General features: G+C 41.9%; 1 protein-coding gene across 2 annotated transcripts in view; it reads right to left on the reverse strand.

Moving 5' to 3' along the window:
* The window catches only part of LOC135228842 (neuroligin-4, X-linked), a 267,647-nt gene that overhangs the window by 19,095 nt on the left and 229,281 nt on the right, over positions 1–19,271 (reverse strand). Inside the window, exon 3 of one of the 2 annotated variants that reach the window (XM_064277935.1) lies at positions 692–877. In XM_064277935.1, coding sequence (XP_064134005.1) covers positions 692–877 — 186 coding nt within the window. Of the gene's footprint in view, positions 1–666; positions 878–19,271 lie in introns of both variants that reach the window. The other variant, XM_064277936.1, reaches the window with a different exon arrangement.

Here is a 19,271-nt window from a genome sequence, read left to right on the forward strand (position 1 = left end):
CCTCCCACTCACGGTGACCCGATGAGTGTCAGAGTAGAACTGCACACCATAGGGTTTTCAGTGGCTGATTTTTTTTGACAGTAGATGGCCAGGGCTTTTTTCTGAGGTGCCTCTGGGTAGACGCGAACCTCCAACCTTTTGGTTAGTACTGTTGTTTAGCAGCCAAGCACTTAACCGTCTGCACCAACCAGGGACTCCTAACCACATGCTAATGGAAACTTCTGCGGTTTGAACCCACCAGCTGCTCCGAGGGAGAAAGATGTGGCAGTCTGCTTCTGTAAAGATCACAGCCTTGGAAATCCTATGGGGCAGCTCTACTCTGTCTTCTAGGGTCATTATGAGTTGGAATCAACTTGATGACAGTGGCTTAGGAGGTGCAAACAGTTAATGCACTCAGCTGCTAACCAAAAGGTAGGAGGTCCAAGTCCACCCAGATGTGCCTCAGAAGAAAGGCCTGGCAATCTAATTCTGCAAGATCAGCCATTGAAAACCCTACGGAGTGCAGTTCTCCTCTGACATACTTGGGGTCACCGTGAGGCAGGATCAACTGGACTGCAATAGATGTGCTTGGTTTTTATGATATATGGATTTTGTGGATTGAAGCTGTAAGAGAGACTCATAGCAACCCCACGTGCATCTGGGATATTAACTGAGCTTATGTGTGTTCTTGTTTGTGGGAGGTGGTCATTACCTTCTGAATAGTGAGACAAGGTCAACAGACTGACACAGGAAGCTCCAGCCCCTGAGCCAAAGATGGTCACTCGCTTGGGGTCCCCGCCAAAAGCCCCGACGTTCTCCTCGATCCACCGCAAGGCTTGGATTTGATCCAGCAACCCATAGTTGCCTTTCGCTGCCTGGTCACCGGTACTTAAAAATCCTACAAAAGGACACACGATATTTGTGTTTGTTAGCAATAAAAAGCACGTAAACATCACAACTCTTTGAAAAGATCTCATATTTATCTTGCTTATCATTTTTTCTACCTATAAATTAGAAGCAACATTGGAGAAACAATTTCATGGCACATGGGATTAACCCACTGCCACTGAGTCGATTCCGACTCATAGCCACCCCACAGGGTTTCCAAGGCTGTAAATCTCTACAGCTGACTGCCACATCTTTCTCCCACAGAGCTGCTGGGGGTTTCGAACCACTGACCTTTTGGTTAGCAGCGGATTGCTTTTATCACTATGCCACCAGGATTACTTTATGTAAATAAGGCTTATAATGAATGCTGTTCCTGATGGCATTCTGATGAGAGGTCTCCTCTGTGGGCTTGGATGTGGCTTAGGGATAAGGCAAAATTCATCTAAAATGTGTTTTGTTGTTGTTGGGTGTTGTCGAGTCAATTCTGACTGGTAGCGGCCCATGTGACAGAGTAGAACTGCTCCATAGGGTTTCCTGGGCTGTAATCTTTACAGGAGCAGATGGTAGTTTCTCTCCTGCAGAGCCCCTGGGTGGGTGCAGACCTTTTGGTTAGAAGCCAAGCGCTTTACCATTGTTCCACCAGCGTTCTTTAAAAGGTGTGTAACATAAGAGGATACCAGGAAACTTTGTAAATGTTACTAGTCTCAAAGTAGCATTCCTGTACACGGTTTCATTTTCTTTGCAAAGTACAAAAGAACAACGAAGAGAAGGTGATCAGAGAAAAAACTGTGTGTGTATGTGTGTGTTTATGGCTGAGTGTGTGTGTGGTTGTGTGTGTGGGTTTATGGCTATGTGTGTGTGTTTGGGTATGTGTATGTTTATGGTTGTGTATGAGTCCGTGTGTTTCTGGCTTTGTAGCATCTGTGTGTTTGTGCTTGTGTATATACAAAAGCCGTGTGTGTCCATTTTACCATCCAATTCCTTCTTAATAGTTTAATTTTACTCTTCATGCTCAAGTTTCAAAGTAATTCACCGCCACGTGAGCGTCCACGCTTATATATATATTTCAGCATGCATTTCTACTTTTCTATATAGCAAAAACATTACCAGCATACCCCAAAATGGATAATTTCTGAATCTCAGCCAAAAGCTAGTCCATATTCAAATTTCCCCAACTGTGTCAAAAATTCATCTTAGAGCTGGCACGTTTTATTTTAAAAAGAAGGAGGATTCTGTAAATTCAGAATGGAGATTTCACCCGAGGTGTCAAAATCTTGGCTCCTCCTTAGAAGTCACAAACAAGACGCCTTTGGCATTGACGATAGCAGAATGATTGGTTTTAGAAATCTATCGTATTCCCTTTTCCTCTCATACTGCAAAATAACTTGACCTGGAAAAAACTATTTTTCTCTGCTGATTGAACTTGTTTTGTATAAAGACATACACAATGCTACTCAGATTCAAAGCCCCAAATATTTTCTAAACCATTCACTAAGTTTCGATCATTGCACAAACTTTAATTCAATTTTATACCCAAATCTGCACTGGGCAAGCCTCCTAACCAAAAATAGACCTTTAAAAGCATTTCTTTGCTCTTTTCGAATTCTTATTTGCCTTTACCAAAAATAACCCAATTAAGGTATTTTCCCTTTGGGTACTATTTTTTTCCCCAAAGGGTCATATCATTCGCTCATTTCAACTAATGCTAATTAACTCCATATGGTCATCTAGTGTGGGTTTATCTAAATACAGACCAATCTGGGCCCTAAAATAACATAAATCCAAACCACTGTTGTTAACTGTCATGGAGCTCGCCCCCTGCTCATGAGGACCCCATGCCCAGTGGGAACGAGACACTGTCCAGTTCTGTGCCACCTCCATGATCAGACACCGTTCTGGCTCTTGTGATCCGTAGGGTTTTCACAGGCTGATTTTCAGAAGTGGATTGCCAGGCCTTTCTTCCTAGTCTGTCTTACTCTGGAAGCTCGGCTGAAACCTGTTCAGCATGACAGCAACACCTATGCCTCTACTGACAGATGGGTGGTGGCTGCGCATGAGCTGCTGTGGCCGGGAATCGAACCATGGTCTATGGCACGGAAGGTGAAGATTCTACCGCTGAGCCAATCAAAACCTGACTCTTCCAAATCCCATCCCCACCCAAATGGGAAAACAATTAGAAACGCTCGCGAGTGCCAGCTTTTAACATCTAACAGCAAAATAACTAAATAATGAGTCCATATACTCACGGAGGGGCGGGGCGCTCTGTGAGGTTTTCATTTATTTTTTCCTGCCCGTCTGTGAAAAATGCTCCATGGGAGCGAGGAGGGGAATCATATATGAATGGCCTGCCTCAAAAGAAATCAGCAGGGAGTTTTTTGTTTTTGTTTTTTCTAAAAGGGCACTAACCACTCTAAGCACAAAACACAGCTCACAGCCTCCGGTACCTGCAAATAAATTTAACGCGATGACTGCAAGATACAAGCATCTATTTAACACATATTCCCCAAATTTAAAGTTCATAGCAATTTAATGTGAGATCAGCTGTGATTATTTGGTATGTTCAGACGTCATTCAACACCCTCCTCTAAATTTAATTAGCGATTACTAATTTGTGTCTCCTGCCAACAAATGTTTTGTACCACCTGCGTTTACCGCTAAACTTTTTACATCCTTTCTTCTAAAAGGAGTCACGCTTTGCTTGGGAGTAAAAGCCCCTTTCATAGGGTGTATGCGTTAAAATGGCTGGTAACGCCAATTCGGCTAGCAGTATAAAAACCGTAAGATGATCCTCTCTTGCCAATTAAAGGAAGTGATGATTAATTCCTAAAAGCTCGGGTAACTGTGTGCCAGATTTGTTTTAGCACACCTAGTCTGCAGCCACCTCTCTCTCTCAACTCTCGCAAAAACCACCTGCTTGCTTATTTTGTCCCTGCCGGGTGACGTGGGGCTTTGCGACCTACGGTAAACCGTCAGCCTGTATTAAATCAGGATGGTTTCCTCCCTAGCGAAACGGGACGGTTGTCACCTCTTCCACGGCAGGCTGGTTAATATTCTGTGTCGAGCCTCCTCTTTGTCCTTCGAATAGCATCCTATTGAAGGGTTTGATCTTGGTGATTTTGAATTCCGTCCAAAATATCCCGCAAGGTGGCTGAGGGAGGCGGCCATCCATGGATGTCTGAAATTTAACAACTGAATGTTGTTTTGACGGCGATGTTTCCATACAGGCGGCCATGAAATCTCCATCCGCTACAACAGCCATGGAATTTTTTTTTGAACTATCCACAAAGGAGAGTCCTGTTGCAGGTACACAATGAATGCAAACGGATTTTTATTTTCTTTACAAGAGCACATTCGTTTCCTGTCCTGATCACCCCACGGTGGTGTTTTCTATAGTCCAGGTTTAAGACGTCAGTGGGTTAAAAATCAATAAATGTAAACCAACCCCTTGGCACCTCAAGCTGATTGCAACTCATGGCAAGCCCACGTGTGACACAGTAGAACCTTGCTCCATAGGGTTTCCTTGCCTGGAATCTTTGTGGAACCATATCGCCAGGCTTTTCTTCTGTAGGACTGCTGAGTGTGTTTGAGTCGACAACTTTTACAAACCACTTGGACTACCTGGGCACCTTAATGTTAAGGAAGATGGTTTGTGGCAATGAATACCTGAACCATAAACACCATTTGGAGTGTAAGTCTATCTTCCCTTTTATTAGTCTGTACATGGCCAAGATTGTCTCTGAATAGGAGTAGGTGGAGAAAGGACAGGCGTCCACAAGATAGCTCTGTGGCGCAGAGGAGTCAGGATTCGAAGAGAAAGGGGTTTCTCCTGGCAAAGCAACCTTCTCACCTGTGACTCCAATGGTGCGATTTCTTTAAAGTTTTGATAGGCATCAGACACTTGGCAAACCTCAACCAATTGCTGCTGTTGTTTTCTTCAGATTGTAGAAACCAAAATGATTGTAGCTACTATCTTCGGGAACAGAGTCATACCCACTACCCAAGATGAGTGTTGACGGAAGCGTTCTTAGAAACCTGTTCTCCTCAGGGTATGGAACTCTAAACGAATTAATGGGAGAAAACACTTGACTGTCTATGAGAAAATTTAAAAAAAAATTTAATTTTGGTATAATATATATTATAGCCCTGCTGATGCGATGGCTAAGCACTTGGCTGCTAACAGAAAGGTTGGTGGTTTGAATCTACCCAGAGGCTCTGCCACAGAAAGGCCTGGAAGCTGATGACCCTCTGCTTTCATAAAAATTCAAAAACACCCCTGGTCATCCAGTTGATTCTACTCATAGCTACCCTACAGGACAGCGTAGAAATGCACCCATCGTGTCTCCACGGCTGTAAATTTTTACGGAAGCAGACTGCCACATCTTTCTCCCGAAGAGCAGCTGGTGGGTTTGAGCCACTGACCTTTCCAGTTAGCAGCTGAGCCCTTAACCACCATACCAACAGGGCTGCTCCCGTAAGGATTACAGCCTGGAAAATCCTATGGGTGAAGTTCTACTCTGCCTCATGGGGTCGCTATGAGTCTAAATCAGCTCAGTGGCATCTAGCAACAACAGCAATATATATAGCATAAAATTTGCCATTTTAGCCATTTTTAAGGGTACAAGTCGATGGGCGTGAATTACTTTCACAAGGTTGTGTGACCTTTGCAACCATCTATTTCTAAAACTTTTTCATCACCTGGAATAGAAACTCACATCGCAGCTCTGGGTAACCCTAACCTACTTTCTATTTCTATGCATTTTCCTGTTTTTAGGCATTGCCTATGATCCCACCATAAAAAGGAATAAGTCCTGAAACATGGTAGGACATGGATGAACCTTGAAAACATGATGCTGAGGGAAATCAGGGAGACTCAAAAGGATAAACGTTGCATGGTTCCACTTAGATAAGACGAGAGATTTTAAACAAAGGCCTACTTTTATTGATGGACACTTTACCAAAAGGTCAGTAGTTCGAATCCACCAGCCGCTCCTTGGAAACACTATGGGGCAGTTCTACTCTGTCCTATAGGATTGCTATGAGCCGGGATCGGCTGGACTGCAGCGGGTTTTTTTTAGTCTCCAAACACTCTAGGCATTTCAGCAGATGCAACACTGGGCTTTAGAAAGTCACTGTGCTTTAAATCAAGCTTGTAAATCAGCCACCCCACCCCCAGCCCAACAGCTGAACAAAGAAAGAAAGATACAAAAGAGACAGCTTCAGTGAACGACTGAATGATGGCTGCTCCGCTGTTGCCACATTTCACTGCTGGCCCTGGGATGAACAGCAGATACCCACACGGGCACATATTCAGTGATTGTGTAGTTATTTTAAAATAGGCTTTATGGAAAAAATCTGCCCAAAAAGAAAAATCACGTTTTCCCTCCGCATGTTGAGTGATGTGGCTATTACCGAAAAAAGGAATATTTTTATTTGGTTTTAAGATTGCCCTTAGAATAGGAAAGTTTTGGGTTATTATTAGAATAATCATATTCTAAATGACTTTTATTCTTTCAGATTATGGCAGAGGGCTTGGGGGAATCCCTTGGGAGTGTCTGCGTTTCCATTTACTGCCATTCAACAGTAAGAAACCCAAGGAGAACAGGTGTAGCTACCTCTTAATTAATTTGTAATAAGAATTTAACGCCCACCGTCTCTTCTCTTTCAGAAGATTATGGAGACAAGCACAGTAGGTGTCTTTGGAGACTATTAACCAGAATCTAATTACCTGGTGGCACAGTGGTTAAGAGCTCAGCTGCTAAACAAAAGGTCTGCCATTCAAATCCATCAGCTGTTCCTTGGAAACCCTGTGGGGCAGTTCTACTCTGTCCTATAGGGTCACTGTGAGTCAAAATTGGCTGGACAATGGATCTTTTTTTTTTTTTGGTCTCTAATTTTTTTTAGCATGGCCATTCACCAGCAACCAGCAGCTGTAGTTTAATTAGAGCCTCAGTTATCTTTCTAAAGCAATGAGACACACATATTTAATTTAAAGGACTAAACCCCAAAAGGAAATAGTCGAATAGAAATTCTGCACTGAGAATAAACAGCTTTATTTTAGGTTAGAAGAGCTCTGTGATGATGATTAGCACAGAGATCTACAAAATGAAAATCAGGCAAACAAACGCAAATCTGTGTTCTTTGGTGTCTGAACGAAAACATTCACTGAGCGTGTTTATTACAAGGTGAAGCTTACGTTTTCTTTTTGGAATCATTTATGATTTAACCAAAGGGCAGGCCCTTAGAAAGTGAGGGCTCGAAGGAAAGGGAAGCTATATATTCAAATTGGCTCAAGTGGTAAAGCTGATGGAAATTTAGCATCTCCATTTTTAGTTTTTATCTTACTTAAAAATGAAATGGGTAATAACTAATATCCCTTCTATTATGTCTAATTATCATGTCAATATTTCGTAAGTCCAATGTTGGCAGAACAAACCTAATTATGAAGGCTACATGGTGGTCCATGGCAGAGGTTTCCAAAAGGCGGCCTCATTAAAATGGAAATAAGATGCCTTGCATTCTTTTCATAAACTATATTATAACCTCATTCATTTATTTAGAATTATCTAGAATGAGTTTGTACAAATATTTAAAGTCTTTTAGTTGGAATTAGATTAATTCAAATAAATAAAACCAATTATATTCTGGAAAAAAAATGTGGCTGTTGTTGTTTTAAAAAAACAAACCTGTTGCCATGAAGTCAACTGTGACTCATAGCAGCCCTATAGGACAGAGTAGAACTGCCCCATAGGGTTTCCAAGGAGCACCTGGTGGATTCGAACTGCTGACCTTTGGTTAGCAGCTGTAGCTCTTAAGCACCACATGACCAGAGTTTCTGTTGCTGTTGCAAGGTGCCATCAATTTGGCTCAAAATCATAGCGACCCATGTACAACATAATGAAACTCTGCCCAGTTCTGCACCATGCTTACCATCGTTGTTACGCTTGAACCCATTGTTGCAGCCCCTGTGTCCATCTCGTTGAGGGTCTTCCTCTTTTTCACTGACCCTCTACTTTACCAAGCATCGTGTCCTTCTTCAGGGACTTGGCCCCACTGATAACATGTCCCAAGTACATGAGATGAAGTCTCTCCGTTCTCACTTCTAAGACAGATTGGTTTGTTCCTCTGGGAGTCCATGCAATATTCAATATTCTTTGCCAAGGCCATAATTCAAATGCGGCAATTCTTCAGTCTTCCTTGTTTGGTGTTCAGCCTGCACAGGCGTAGGAGGAGATTGACTACAGCTTGGGTCAGGAGCACCTTAGTCCTCAAGGTGACATTTTTGCTCTTTAACACTATAGAGAGGCTTTTTTGCATCGGATTTGCCCAGTGCAATGTGTCTTTTGATTTCTAGACTGCTGCTTCTATGGGCGTTGATTGTGGATCCAAGTAAAATGAAATCCTTGACAACTTCAATCTTTTCTCCATTTATCATGGTGTTGCTTATTGGTCCCGTTGTGAGGATTTTTGTTTTCTTTATGTTGAGGTGTAATCCATACTGAAGGCTGTGGTCTTTGATCTTCATCAGTAAGTGCTTCAAGTCCTCCTCACTTTCAGCAAGCAAGGTTGTGTCATCTGCATAGCGCAGGTTGTTAATGAGTCTTCCTCCAATCCTGATGCCCGGTTCTTCTTCATATACTCCAGCTTCTCGGCTTATTTGCTCAGCATACAGATTGAATAGGTATAGTGGAAGGGTACAACCCTAACCCACACCTTTTCTGATTTTCCCCTTGTTCTGTTGGGATGACTGCCTCTTGATCTATGTAAAGGTTCTTCATGAGCACAATTATTTGTTTTGGAATTCCCATTCTTTGCAATGTTATCCATAAATTGTAATGATCCACAGAGTCGAATGCCTTTGCATAGTCAATAAAACACAGGTAAACATCTTTTTGGTATTCTCTGCCTTCAGCCAGGATCCATCTGACATCAGCAATGATATCCCTGTTTCCACACCCTCTTCTGAATCCAGCTTGAATTTCTGGCAGTTCTCTGTGGACGTACTGGTGCAGCCATTTTTGAATTATCTTCGACATAGTTTTACTTGCCTGTGATATTAATCTGTGTTGGTTCACCTTCTTGGGAATAGGCATAAATATGTATCTCTTCCAGTTGGTTGGCCAGGTAGCCGTCTTCCAAATTTCTTGGCATAGACGAGTGAGCACTTCCAGTTCTGCATCCATTTGTTGAAACATCTCATTTGGTATTTCTGTCAATTCCCAGAGATTTGTTTTTCACAAATGCCGTCAGCGCAGCTTGCATGTCTTCCTTCCTTCCTTAAGAACCGTCGGTTCTTAATCACATGCTATGTCCTGCAATGGGTGAACATCAGAGCATGTTCCGCCACTATCCATAAGGTTTTCACTGGACGGTGTTTTTAGAAGTAGATCAACAGATCCTTCTTCTCAGTCTGTCTTAGTCTGGAAGCTCCCCTGAAACCTGGCCCCCATAGGTGCCCCTGCTGGTATTTGAGATACTAGTGGCATAGTTTCCAGCATCACAGCAACACGCAAGCCACCACAGTACAACGAACTGAGAGATGAATGGTGGATAAACAAAATATCAAATAATCTATTAAAAAAAAAATCTATACAGTGTGTTTATTAGATAGTAAGTACAAAAATCTGAAGGAAATTAGTCAGTTTCATAAGGATGAAAAAATTGGTAATAACAAACCTTGAAACAAATCCCCCTTGAGTTTAAAAGATTGATTTTAATTTAAAAAACTCAAGCTTGAAGATTTTCTAGAATTGGTTGACGACTTCCTCATTCAATTGGTTGTCGGGCCTTTTTTTATTATTATTAATTTTAGTGAAAATATACACAGCAAAATCTGCTCCCATTTCACAGTGTCTAGACATAATGACCAGTGACACTGGTTACATTCCTCACATCGTATCAACATTCTCGTTATTTCTGTTCTAGTTGTTTCATTTCCATTTACTTAATCTCTCTGCCCCCCCCAACTTTCTCATCTAAGCTTTAAAATAGCTGTTAACCCTTTGGTCTTATAAAGATTTTTTTTTTTTACTTTAAGTAACACAATACTCAAGGGTGACAATCTTTACTCTTTGGGCTAAAGTGTTAAAGGAGACTTCATAGGATAGTTCCCATTCAAGGTTTGGAGAGCAACTCATGGCCATAGTTTTGGGAACTCCTTCAGCCTCAATATTTCCAGTAAATCTGGATTCTTTAAGAATTTGAAGTTCTGTTCCATATTTTTCTTGCTTTTTGTCAGGATTTATCTACTGTGTTCCTGATCAGAATATCTAATAGTGGTAGCCGGGTACCATCTAGTTCTTCGATTCTCAAGGTAGAAGAGGCCATGGTTCACGTAGGGTTTTCTTGTCTTTTTGGTTTTCTGGCCCAACCCCAGTTCTACTCTGTAATACAGGGAGTTGCCATGATTTGGAATTGACTTGATGGCAGCTAACAACGCTTGAAATGGAGATCTACTCTCTAGGCTTGTATCCCAGCTGACAGTTCCCAAGAGCCTTGAGACTCCTGGCTGGCTCTTACAAATTCTGGTGTTCTTAACTCAAAACCCTGGACCTTTCCCATTAAACCACCCTTCTCTCATTATATCACCCTCACAAAAGGGAAAAACTGGGGAAGCTACCAACTACATCAAATGAGATAATGAATGGTATATTGCAAAGCCCTATGTAGATACAAGAAACTATTACCATCTTCTGCAGATAAATAGTTATTAAGTGTTTATTGGCATCAGTGGTTATTAAGAGAAAGGCCAATAGCATGTTTTGTGTCCCGAGGGACAATCAAATTTCCATGTGTTAGCACAAGGTGCAATCATTATTATATTCTTGGGATATTTGAAGCAGTAATAACTTCCTTGGTGATTGTATACACAAGGAAGGCATTTTAAAACAAAATGTGACACAAGTAAAAACAAACAAAAATAAATTATTAGGAAAATTTAAAAGAAAGATATGTTTCCAAAGCACAGCATAGACTCATCCTAACACCATCAATATCTTCAGACTGCCAAGCTTGATGGACAAAGGCAGAAAAAAACTAAAAATAGGGATGCAAAGAAAAATGTGTTCACTCTTTCCCTGATGTGAAAATCCTATGACCCTAAGACGCCTCTCAGGAGCCCTCGTGGTATGACGATTAGTGCCCCGTTGGTAACAGAAAGCTTGATGGTTGAAACCCATACAGAAGTTCTGCAGGGGAAGGCCTGGTGATCTGCTCCCATAAAGATTACAGCCAAGAAAATCCTATGGACCAGTTCTCCTCTGTCACACTGAGTCGCTGTGAGTTAGAATCAACTTGACGGCACCACCAGCAACAGCAGCAGTTACAGCAGTTGGCAAGGTCTTTCTCACACGGAGCCTCTGGGTGGGTTTGAAGCACCAGCCTTCAGGTTAGCAGCTGAGCACTTAAAGGCTGAACTACCAGGGCTCCTTCCTGTAAAGGTCACAGCCTGGAAAACCCTATGGGGCAGTTGTACTCTGTCACATAGGGTCACTATGAGTCAGAATCAACTCGGTGGCACCCTACAACGATGACAACAAGGTGTTTTTCACTGCCTGAGTCACCCACATGAAAATGGTTCAGAGGGAAGCAGAGAGCTGCCCCGTCTTCCTCTGGGCAAATTTGTCCCTTCATTTCTTTTATTTTCTGCTGTACTTTGATGCAGTTTTACCAAGCAAAGAAGTTTCTCATTAAACAATTAATACATATACTGTTTTGTGACATCAGTTATCAGCCCCACAACATGTCAACACCTCCCCTTCTCGACCTTGAGTTTGCCATTACCAGCTTTCCTGTCCCCTTGTGCCTTCTAGTCCCTGCCCCTGGGCCGGTGTGCCCCTTTAGTCTCGTTTTGTTTTATGGGCCTGTCTAATCTTTGGCTAAAGGGTGAACCTCGGGAGTGACCTCATTACTGAGCTATAAGGGTGGCCGGGGCCATACTCCAGTTTCTGTCTTCAGTTCTTGAAAAACTGTTTATGAAGGGCTGCTCAGCATCCAGTGCTGTGTTAGCTACATGGACAAAGATGAGGAGGCCTTTGAGCTTCCACAAATGGGACAATCACAGCATGTAATTTACTCATTTTGTTAATTTTTTTCTGTCCTCCCTGCTTGAACATAAGCATTATGTGTTTCACTTTGTCATGGATTGAATCGTGTCCCCCCCCAAAATATGTGTCAACTTGGCTAGGCTGTGATTCCCAGTATTGTGTGGTTGTCCTCCATTTTGCCATCTGATATGATTTTCCTATGTGTTGTAAATCCTGCTTCTATGATGTTAATAAGGCAGGATTAGACTCAGTTATGTTAATGAGGCAGAACTCAATCTACAGGATTAGGCTCTATCTTCAGTCAATCTCTTTTGAGATATAAAAGAAAGAATCAAGCAGAGAAGAGAGGGCCCTCATTACCACCAAGAAAGCAGCACCAGAAGCAGAGAGCATCCTTTGGACTTAGGGTTCCTGTGCTGAGAAGCTCCTAGACCAGGACAAGATTGATGACAAGGACCTTCCTTCCTCCAAAGCCAACACAGAGAGAAAGCCTTCCCCTAGAGCTGGTGCCCTGAATTTGGGACTTCCAGCTTCCTAAACTGTGAGAGAATAAATTTCTGTTCATTAAAGCCATTCATTTGTGGTATTTCTGTTATTGGGGCAGTACATGACTAAGACACATCTCCTACAAATTTTTGTCCAAATCTGTCTTCTTCTCGATGAACACTTCCTTCCTTGACCGCTGGAGTTAAAGCTGCAACCTCTCCCCCTCATCATTTTCGTGACCTGATGTATTTTTCCTCATTGCAGTATTACCATGTGACACCACGTAATTCACTTGTTTACTCTTTGGACCACTTGTGTTCCTTCAAGAGAACATGAATTATGCTCACTCTTACATGGACTCTAAAAGAACACCTAATACTTTATTTAATAGGAATCCTAGACCTAACCCTACATTGAGCCCTAACCCCAAACCAAGACTAAACATAACAAGTATGCCTTAAGCCTAACCCAAGCCCTACTGGCCAACCTGGTAATGAGAACCTAGGAGGCCCGGCTTTTTCAGTGTGGCTCAAAGATTCACCAAGATAACCTGAGTTCTCAGAAAAAATGTAAACGCTTCAGCTCCAGCCCAGCTCACCAAGCCTCCCAACCATCTGTGCTGTGAAGCCCTGAGTGATCTTAAGCACATTCATACTTTGAGGACCACTGCTCTTCACAGTCATGCCAAAAATATAGATGTGGTAAAAAATGTATATATATAACAAAACATCTGCCATTTCAACTTTGTTACACGTACAATTCAACGACATTAAGTACGTTCGCCATGGTTTACCACCATCACCACTACCCGTATTGAAATCGTGGCGGTGCCAATGGTCAAGCTCTTGGCTACTGACTTAAAGGTTGGCATTTGAAGCCCACCCAAAGGCACCTCAGAATAAAGTTTTGCTCATCTGCCTCTGAAAGGTCACAACCTTGAAAACCTTGCAGAGCATAGCTCTGCTCTGACACACATGGAATTACCATGAGTCATAATCCACTGGACAGCAATTTTTTTTTTTTTTTAAACTAAAACTCTGTCATCCTTGTCTGTTTGTGAGTAACTTATGTCACTCAACAGGATGTTTCAAAGGTTCACCCATGTTGTAGAATGTACCAGAACTTCCTTCTCTTTAGAGTTGGGTAATACTCCGTTGTTGGTACGGCCACATTTCGTTTATCCATTCATCTGCTGAAGGGCAGTGGGTTGTTCCCACCTTTTGGCTGTTGTAAGTAGTGTTGCAATGAGTACTGTAGCACCCTCGCAGTTGCTTTCAGCAGCAGCTGTAGCTATCTGGTGCCGCTCTTTTAAAAATAGACTTCGAAGAGCCCAGACAGTGATTGTAAAGTTTCAAGAGCGTAGGTGATCATTACGTATAATGGTAAGGGTCTCCCTTTAGGGGTGTCGTCTCTGACTTCGGTGCCTTATCCTTAACATCATTGTGGAATCTGCCACCTACCACATAAGAGAAGAACAGGATACTTTCCTCCACCGCCCCCTTTTTTATTCCCAATCCCATAACTGCTCTTCATAAGGAGGCAGGAGGAAAAGTGAAAAGCTTTCTCTCGCCACAAATAAAAAAAGTCTCAGAACCAAATGTGTCTCTCCTTTTTTGGTTTTTCTGCCAGGAATTGTGAAGTCAAATTTATGCTCAACGCGGGTATCTGAAAGTCCTTGTTCTTTTTGGACTCACTGTGATGGAATCTGGCTTCTTTTATGGTTTGGGAAAACATATGGGTATATTACTATATCCTTGAGCTACGGTCTTCAAAGTGAGCAAAACTATAATGATAAAGCTTACGAGGAATTTGCTCATTTGACGCATTTTTTTTTTTTTTAATTGGGGAAATGCTTTAAGTCATAGTGTTTATATGATGGGTCCCCATATATTGGACTAAATCCACTTTATATCTGGAGTCCCCCGGTGGTGCAAATCGTGAGTAGCTCATCTGCTAACTGAAAGGCTGGAGGTTCGAGTCCACCCAGAGGAGTGTTGGAAGAACGGCCTGGTGACCTACTTCTGAAAAATCAGTCATTGGAAACCCTATGGAGCACAAGTCTACTCTGACGCACATGGGGTCGCCAAGAGCCAGGGTCCACTCAGTGTCACCTGGTTTGTATGATATCTCTTGTCTTTATCAACGAGCACCTTCCTCCTCAACACCATTCCCACCACTGAGCTTGGGGGCGAGGAGGCCTAAGTAGACACACCGTCAAAGAGTTATAAATTCCAAACATCACTTTAAAACTTACACAATGAGAATTTATCATGTGAGACCCTGTTATGGTTTGAACTGTGTCCACCGGCGCCCCCCCCGCCGTCAAAAATGGTGTAAATCCTAACCCTTACCCCTGTGGATGTGATCCCATTTGGGAATGGGGTTTTCTTTGTTACGTTAATGAGGCTGCACCAGTGTAGGGTGTGTCTTGAATCACTTTTGAGATATAAAAGGAACAGGTTAGGCACAGAAGCAAGCAAGCACAGATAGGGGAAGACGGATGCCACAATACCCGAAGATTGCCAGGGATCTGAGGAACGGAAGCTGGAAACAGGCAAGGACCTTCCCCCAGAGCCAACAGACAGAGCCTTCCCCCAGAGCCAACACCCTGAATTCAGAGTTCTAGCCTCCTAAAGTGTCAGAGAATAAATGTTTGTTGGTTAAAGCGCCCACTTTTGGTGTTTCTGTTATAGCAGCACTAGGAGACTAAGACAGCCCTGGTGGCAGGTGCAGTGGTTAAAAGCTCGGCTGCTAACCAAAAGGTCTGCAGTTGGAATCTACCACCCACTCCTTGGACACCCTATGGGCGCAGTTCTACTGTGTCCTATAGGGTGGCTGTGAGTCAGAATCGACTCAAGGACAATGAATTTGATTTTTGGTTTAGGAGACTAAGACAGACGCCTTCACAATTATTTTGTTGTTGCTTCTGGTATTGTTGTTTTGGAATCTGAATTTACTTAAGGATATTAACTGAGAAAATGTGTTCGTATTAATTATACTATTGGCATGGAGACAAAAGCAAATGATGGACAACAGATAACAATTTGTCTAATGATCCAAGATTAATTTGAAAAATCAGGTAATACTCCCCGCCTTGTTCAGGTTTCAGGTCAGGTGAGGTTTTTCTCTGCCCCCAACAATTTGTTGAACGTGGAATCCTGAGCAATTTTCAACAGGGTGCCTTCAAAACAGTTTTCAAGAAAGATGGTATTGTGTCCAACACTATTTTCTTCTACAGCTAAACTCTACATTCTTACACTTTTAAATGTCTTCAAAGCAAGGAATACTTCTTTTTTTTACACTTTGAATTGAACATTTAAATAGAAATATCAAATAATACCTAACGTTTATGCAAAATACCTTTTTACTTACAAAGCCTTTTTCTTTCTTTATCTCATTTTATTCTTGATGCTGAAACTGAGGTTTCCGTCAGTTGCCAGTACTTCTGATTTCCTGGCTTGTGTCTGTGGCTAAAAGTATATAGTATTCACTTTAAAAATTGAGTTATTTTGTTGTTGTTGAGAATATACACAGTACAACAACATATAGGGATATATCTTGAAACAGTGCAATGCTCAAGGCAGACATTCTTTACTGGTTAAGCTATGCTTTCGTTTTAAGAAGACTTTAGGGGATATTTCTGGTTTAATGGTTTAAAACATCAGTGTGTTAATGAAGAACCATTTTACAATTGAACTACTGACTCACAGGCAGGATTTTCTATCTCTCCTTATCCCAAATTGCCTATCTGGTAAACTGGATTAGAAGTTTTTTGTATTTTTTAATACCCTTTCTATCCACAGAAACCCTGGTGGATACTATGGCTGCTAACCAAAAGATCAGCAGTTCAAATCTGCCAGGCGCTCCTTGGAAACCCTATGGGGCATTTCTACTCTGTCCTATAGGTTCGCTATGAGTCGGAATAGACTTGATGGCAGTGATTTTTTGCTGGGTTTCTATCCAAAGAAAGTATCTGGGGGATTTTTAAGAAATATTGATACATAAGCCACAGTGGTTTATTTAGTTATTCTGGGGTACAATGTTGGTGCACATATTAAAAACAAAATCCAGGTAATTTTAATAGACAGCATTTTGGAGTGTGCATGGATCATTCATCTAGAGAGAAAGTGAATAAAAATAATGACACAATCTTTTTATAATAAAACACACTTTTCCATTTTCTTATGCCTGAGTTGCAATATTGAAGGATTCTATGTGGAAAATATTAAACAATACAGGAAGCAACCAAAGAAGATGGAAGGGGTACACAGCGTCACTCTACCGAAAAGATTGGTCGATGTTCAGCCATTTCAGGAACCGATGGTACTGACGGAAGAGGGACAAGCTGCTTTGAAGGCATTGGCGAAGAACAAGCCTCCAGGAATTGACAGAATACCAATTAAAACGTTTCAGCGAATGAATGCAGCACTGGAAGCACTCACTCATTTATGCCAAGAAAATTGGAAGACAGCTACCTGGCCAACCGATTAGAAGAGATCCATATTTATACCCATTCCAAAAAAAGGAATCCAACAGAAGGCGTAAATTATCAAACAATATCATTAGTATCACACACAAGTAAAATTCTGCTGAAGATCATTTAAAATCAGTTATAGCAGTACATAGACAGGGAACTGCCAGAAACTCAAATCGGGTTCAGAAGAGGATGTACAAGGAGAGATACAATTGCTGATGTCAGATGGATCCTGGCTGAAAGCAGAGAACACCATAAAGATGTCTACCTGTGTTTTATTGACTATGCAAAGGCATTTGACTGTGTGGATTATAACACATTATGGATAAGAGTGCAAAGAATGGGAATTCCAGGACACCTAACTGTGCTCCTGCGGAAACTTTGTATAGATCAAAAGGCAGTTTTTCCAGTAGAATAAGGGGATACTGCGTGGTTTAAAGTCATGCTTATTAAATCTGTATGCTGAGCAAACAATCCGAAAAGCTGGACTATATGAAGAAGAACGGGGCATCAGGATTGGAGGAAGACTCATTAACAACCTACAATATGCAGATGACACAACCTTGAAGAGGACTTGAAGCACTTACTAATAAAGATCAAAGACCACAACCTTCAGTATGGATTACACCTCAATATAAAGAAAAAATCCTCACAACTGGACCAATAAGCAACATCATGATAAATGAAGAAAAGATTGAAGTTGTCAAGGATTTCGTCTTACTTGGATCCACAACCAACACCCGTGGAAGCAGCAGTCAAGAAATTAAACTATGCATTGCATTAGGCAAATCTCTTGCAAAAGAGCTCTTTAAAGGGTTAAAAAGCGAAGCAGTCACTTTGAGGAAAAAGATGATCCTGACCCAAGCCATGGTGTTTTCAATTGCCTCATATGCATGCAAAAGCTGGACAATTAATAGGGAAGACTGAAGAAGAACTGATACCTTTGAATTGTGGTGTTGGTGAAAGAATACTGAGTATACCATGGGCTGCCAGAAGAAGGAACAAATCTGTTTTGGAAGAAGTTCAGCCAGAACGCTCCTTAGAAGCAAGGATGGAGAGGCTATGTCTCACATACTTTGGACACGTTATCAGGAGGGATCAGTCCCTGGAGAAGGAAATAATGCTTGGTGAAGTAGAGGGTCAGCAAAAAAGAGGAAGACCCTCAACGAGATGGATTGATACATTGGCCGCAATGGGCTCAAACACAGTAATGATTATGAGGATGGTGCAGGACAGGGAAATGTGCTGTTCTCTTGCACATAAAGTTGCTATAAGTTAGAATGGACTCCCTGGCACCTATGAACAACAACATTTTTTTATGCCATTGATTTCTTACGTAACATACATGGATTGTCCTGTGGAGCAGTACTTCTCAAATGTTAGCAGGAATAACATCGCCTGGAGAACTCAGGAAACACAGGGCCCCAAGCACCCTCCTTTCCCAGAGTTTCAGATTCAAAAGGTCTGGGATGAGACCCAAAGATTTGCAATTCTAGCTGTCTGCGGGGGTGACATGAGGCAGTGTTGGCTCAGTGGTAGAATCCTCACCTTCCATGTAGGAGACCCAGGTTCAATTCCCGGCCCGTGCACCTCATGCATAGCTACCACCTGTCTGTCACTGGAGGCTTGCTGTATTGCTGTGATGCTGAACAGATTTTAGAGGAGCTTCTAGGCTACAACAGACTAGGAAGAAAGGCTTGGTGATCTACTTCTCAAAAGCAGGCAATGAAAAGCCTGTGGTTCACAAAGGTCTGATCCCTCATGAGTCATGGGGACGGTGCAGCACTGGGCAGACTTTTGTTCCTCTGTGCATAGGCTCGCCATGAGTCACCGGCCGACTTCAGGGCAGCTAACAGCTACTGGTCTATAAACTTTGAATTACTACTGGTACAGAACACCTCACATTCCAGAATTGACTGAGAGCATGCCAACCAAATATTGATACAAGTATTGATACCCAGGAGATACACGCTGCCTGATTGTCTTATTTTTAATTATGCTAGGAGTAGCTGGTAATTGGGTCCAGGTAGTGTCTCATCTCTCCGTTGATCAAAGTTATCCATTATATTTTTCTATTGATGATTTACAACCCACTGACGATGACTTTCTGTATCTATTACTTCACTAGAGGCTTGAAACTATGCTGATTTCCTGATGTGGTTATACAATCTGCATTGATTGCGAATTATTCTTTTGCTCATAGGGTTCACTATTTCATGCCTCTGGAATTTAGTTTGTACAGTGAAGACTAAAAAAGGGGCAAATCTATTGTTTTCATTACCAGTATGCAGAGAAATAAGTGTCTTAGCAATATGTCCAATGAATTTTTACTTTGAGTGTGAAGATGACTGTATAGGCTCTTAGCTATTCAACCAGTTTCAGTATGATGCATATTCTTCTTC

The sequence above is a fragment of the Loxodonta africana genome, chromosome X (genome assembly GCF_030014295.1).
Source record: "Loxodonta africana isolate mLoxAfr1 chromosome X, mLoxAfr1.hap2, whole genome shotgun sequence".
Taxonomy (NCBI): Eukaryota; Metazoa; Chordata; class Mammalia; order Proboscidea; family Elephantidae; genus Loxodonta; species Loxodonta africana.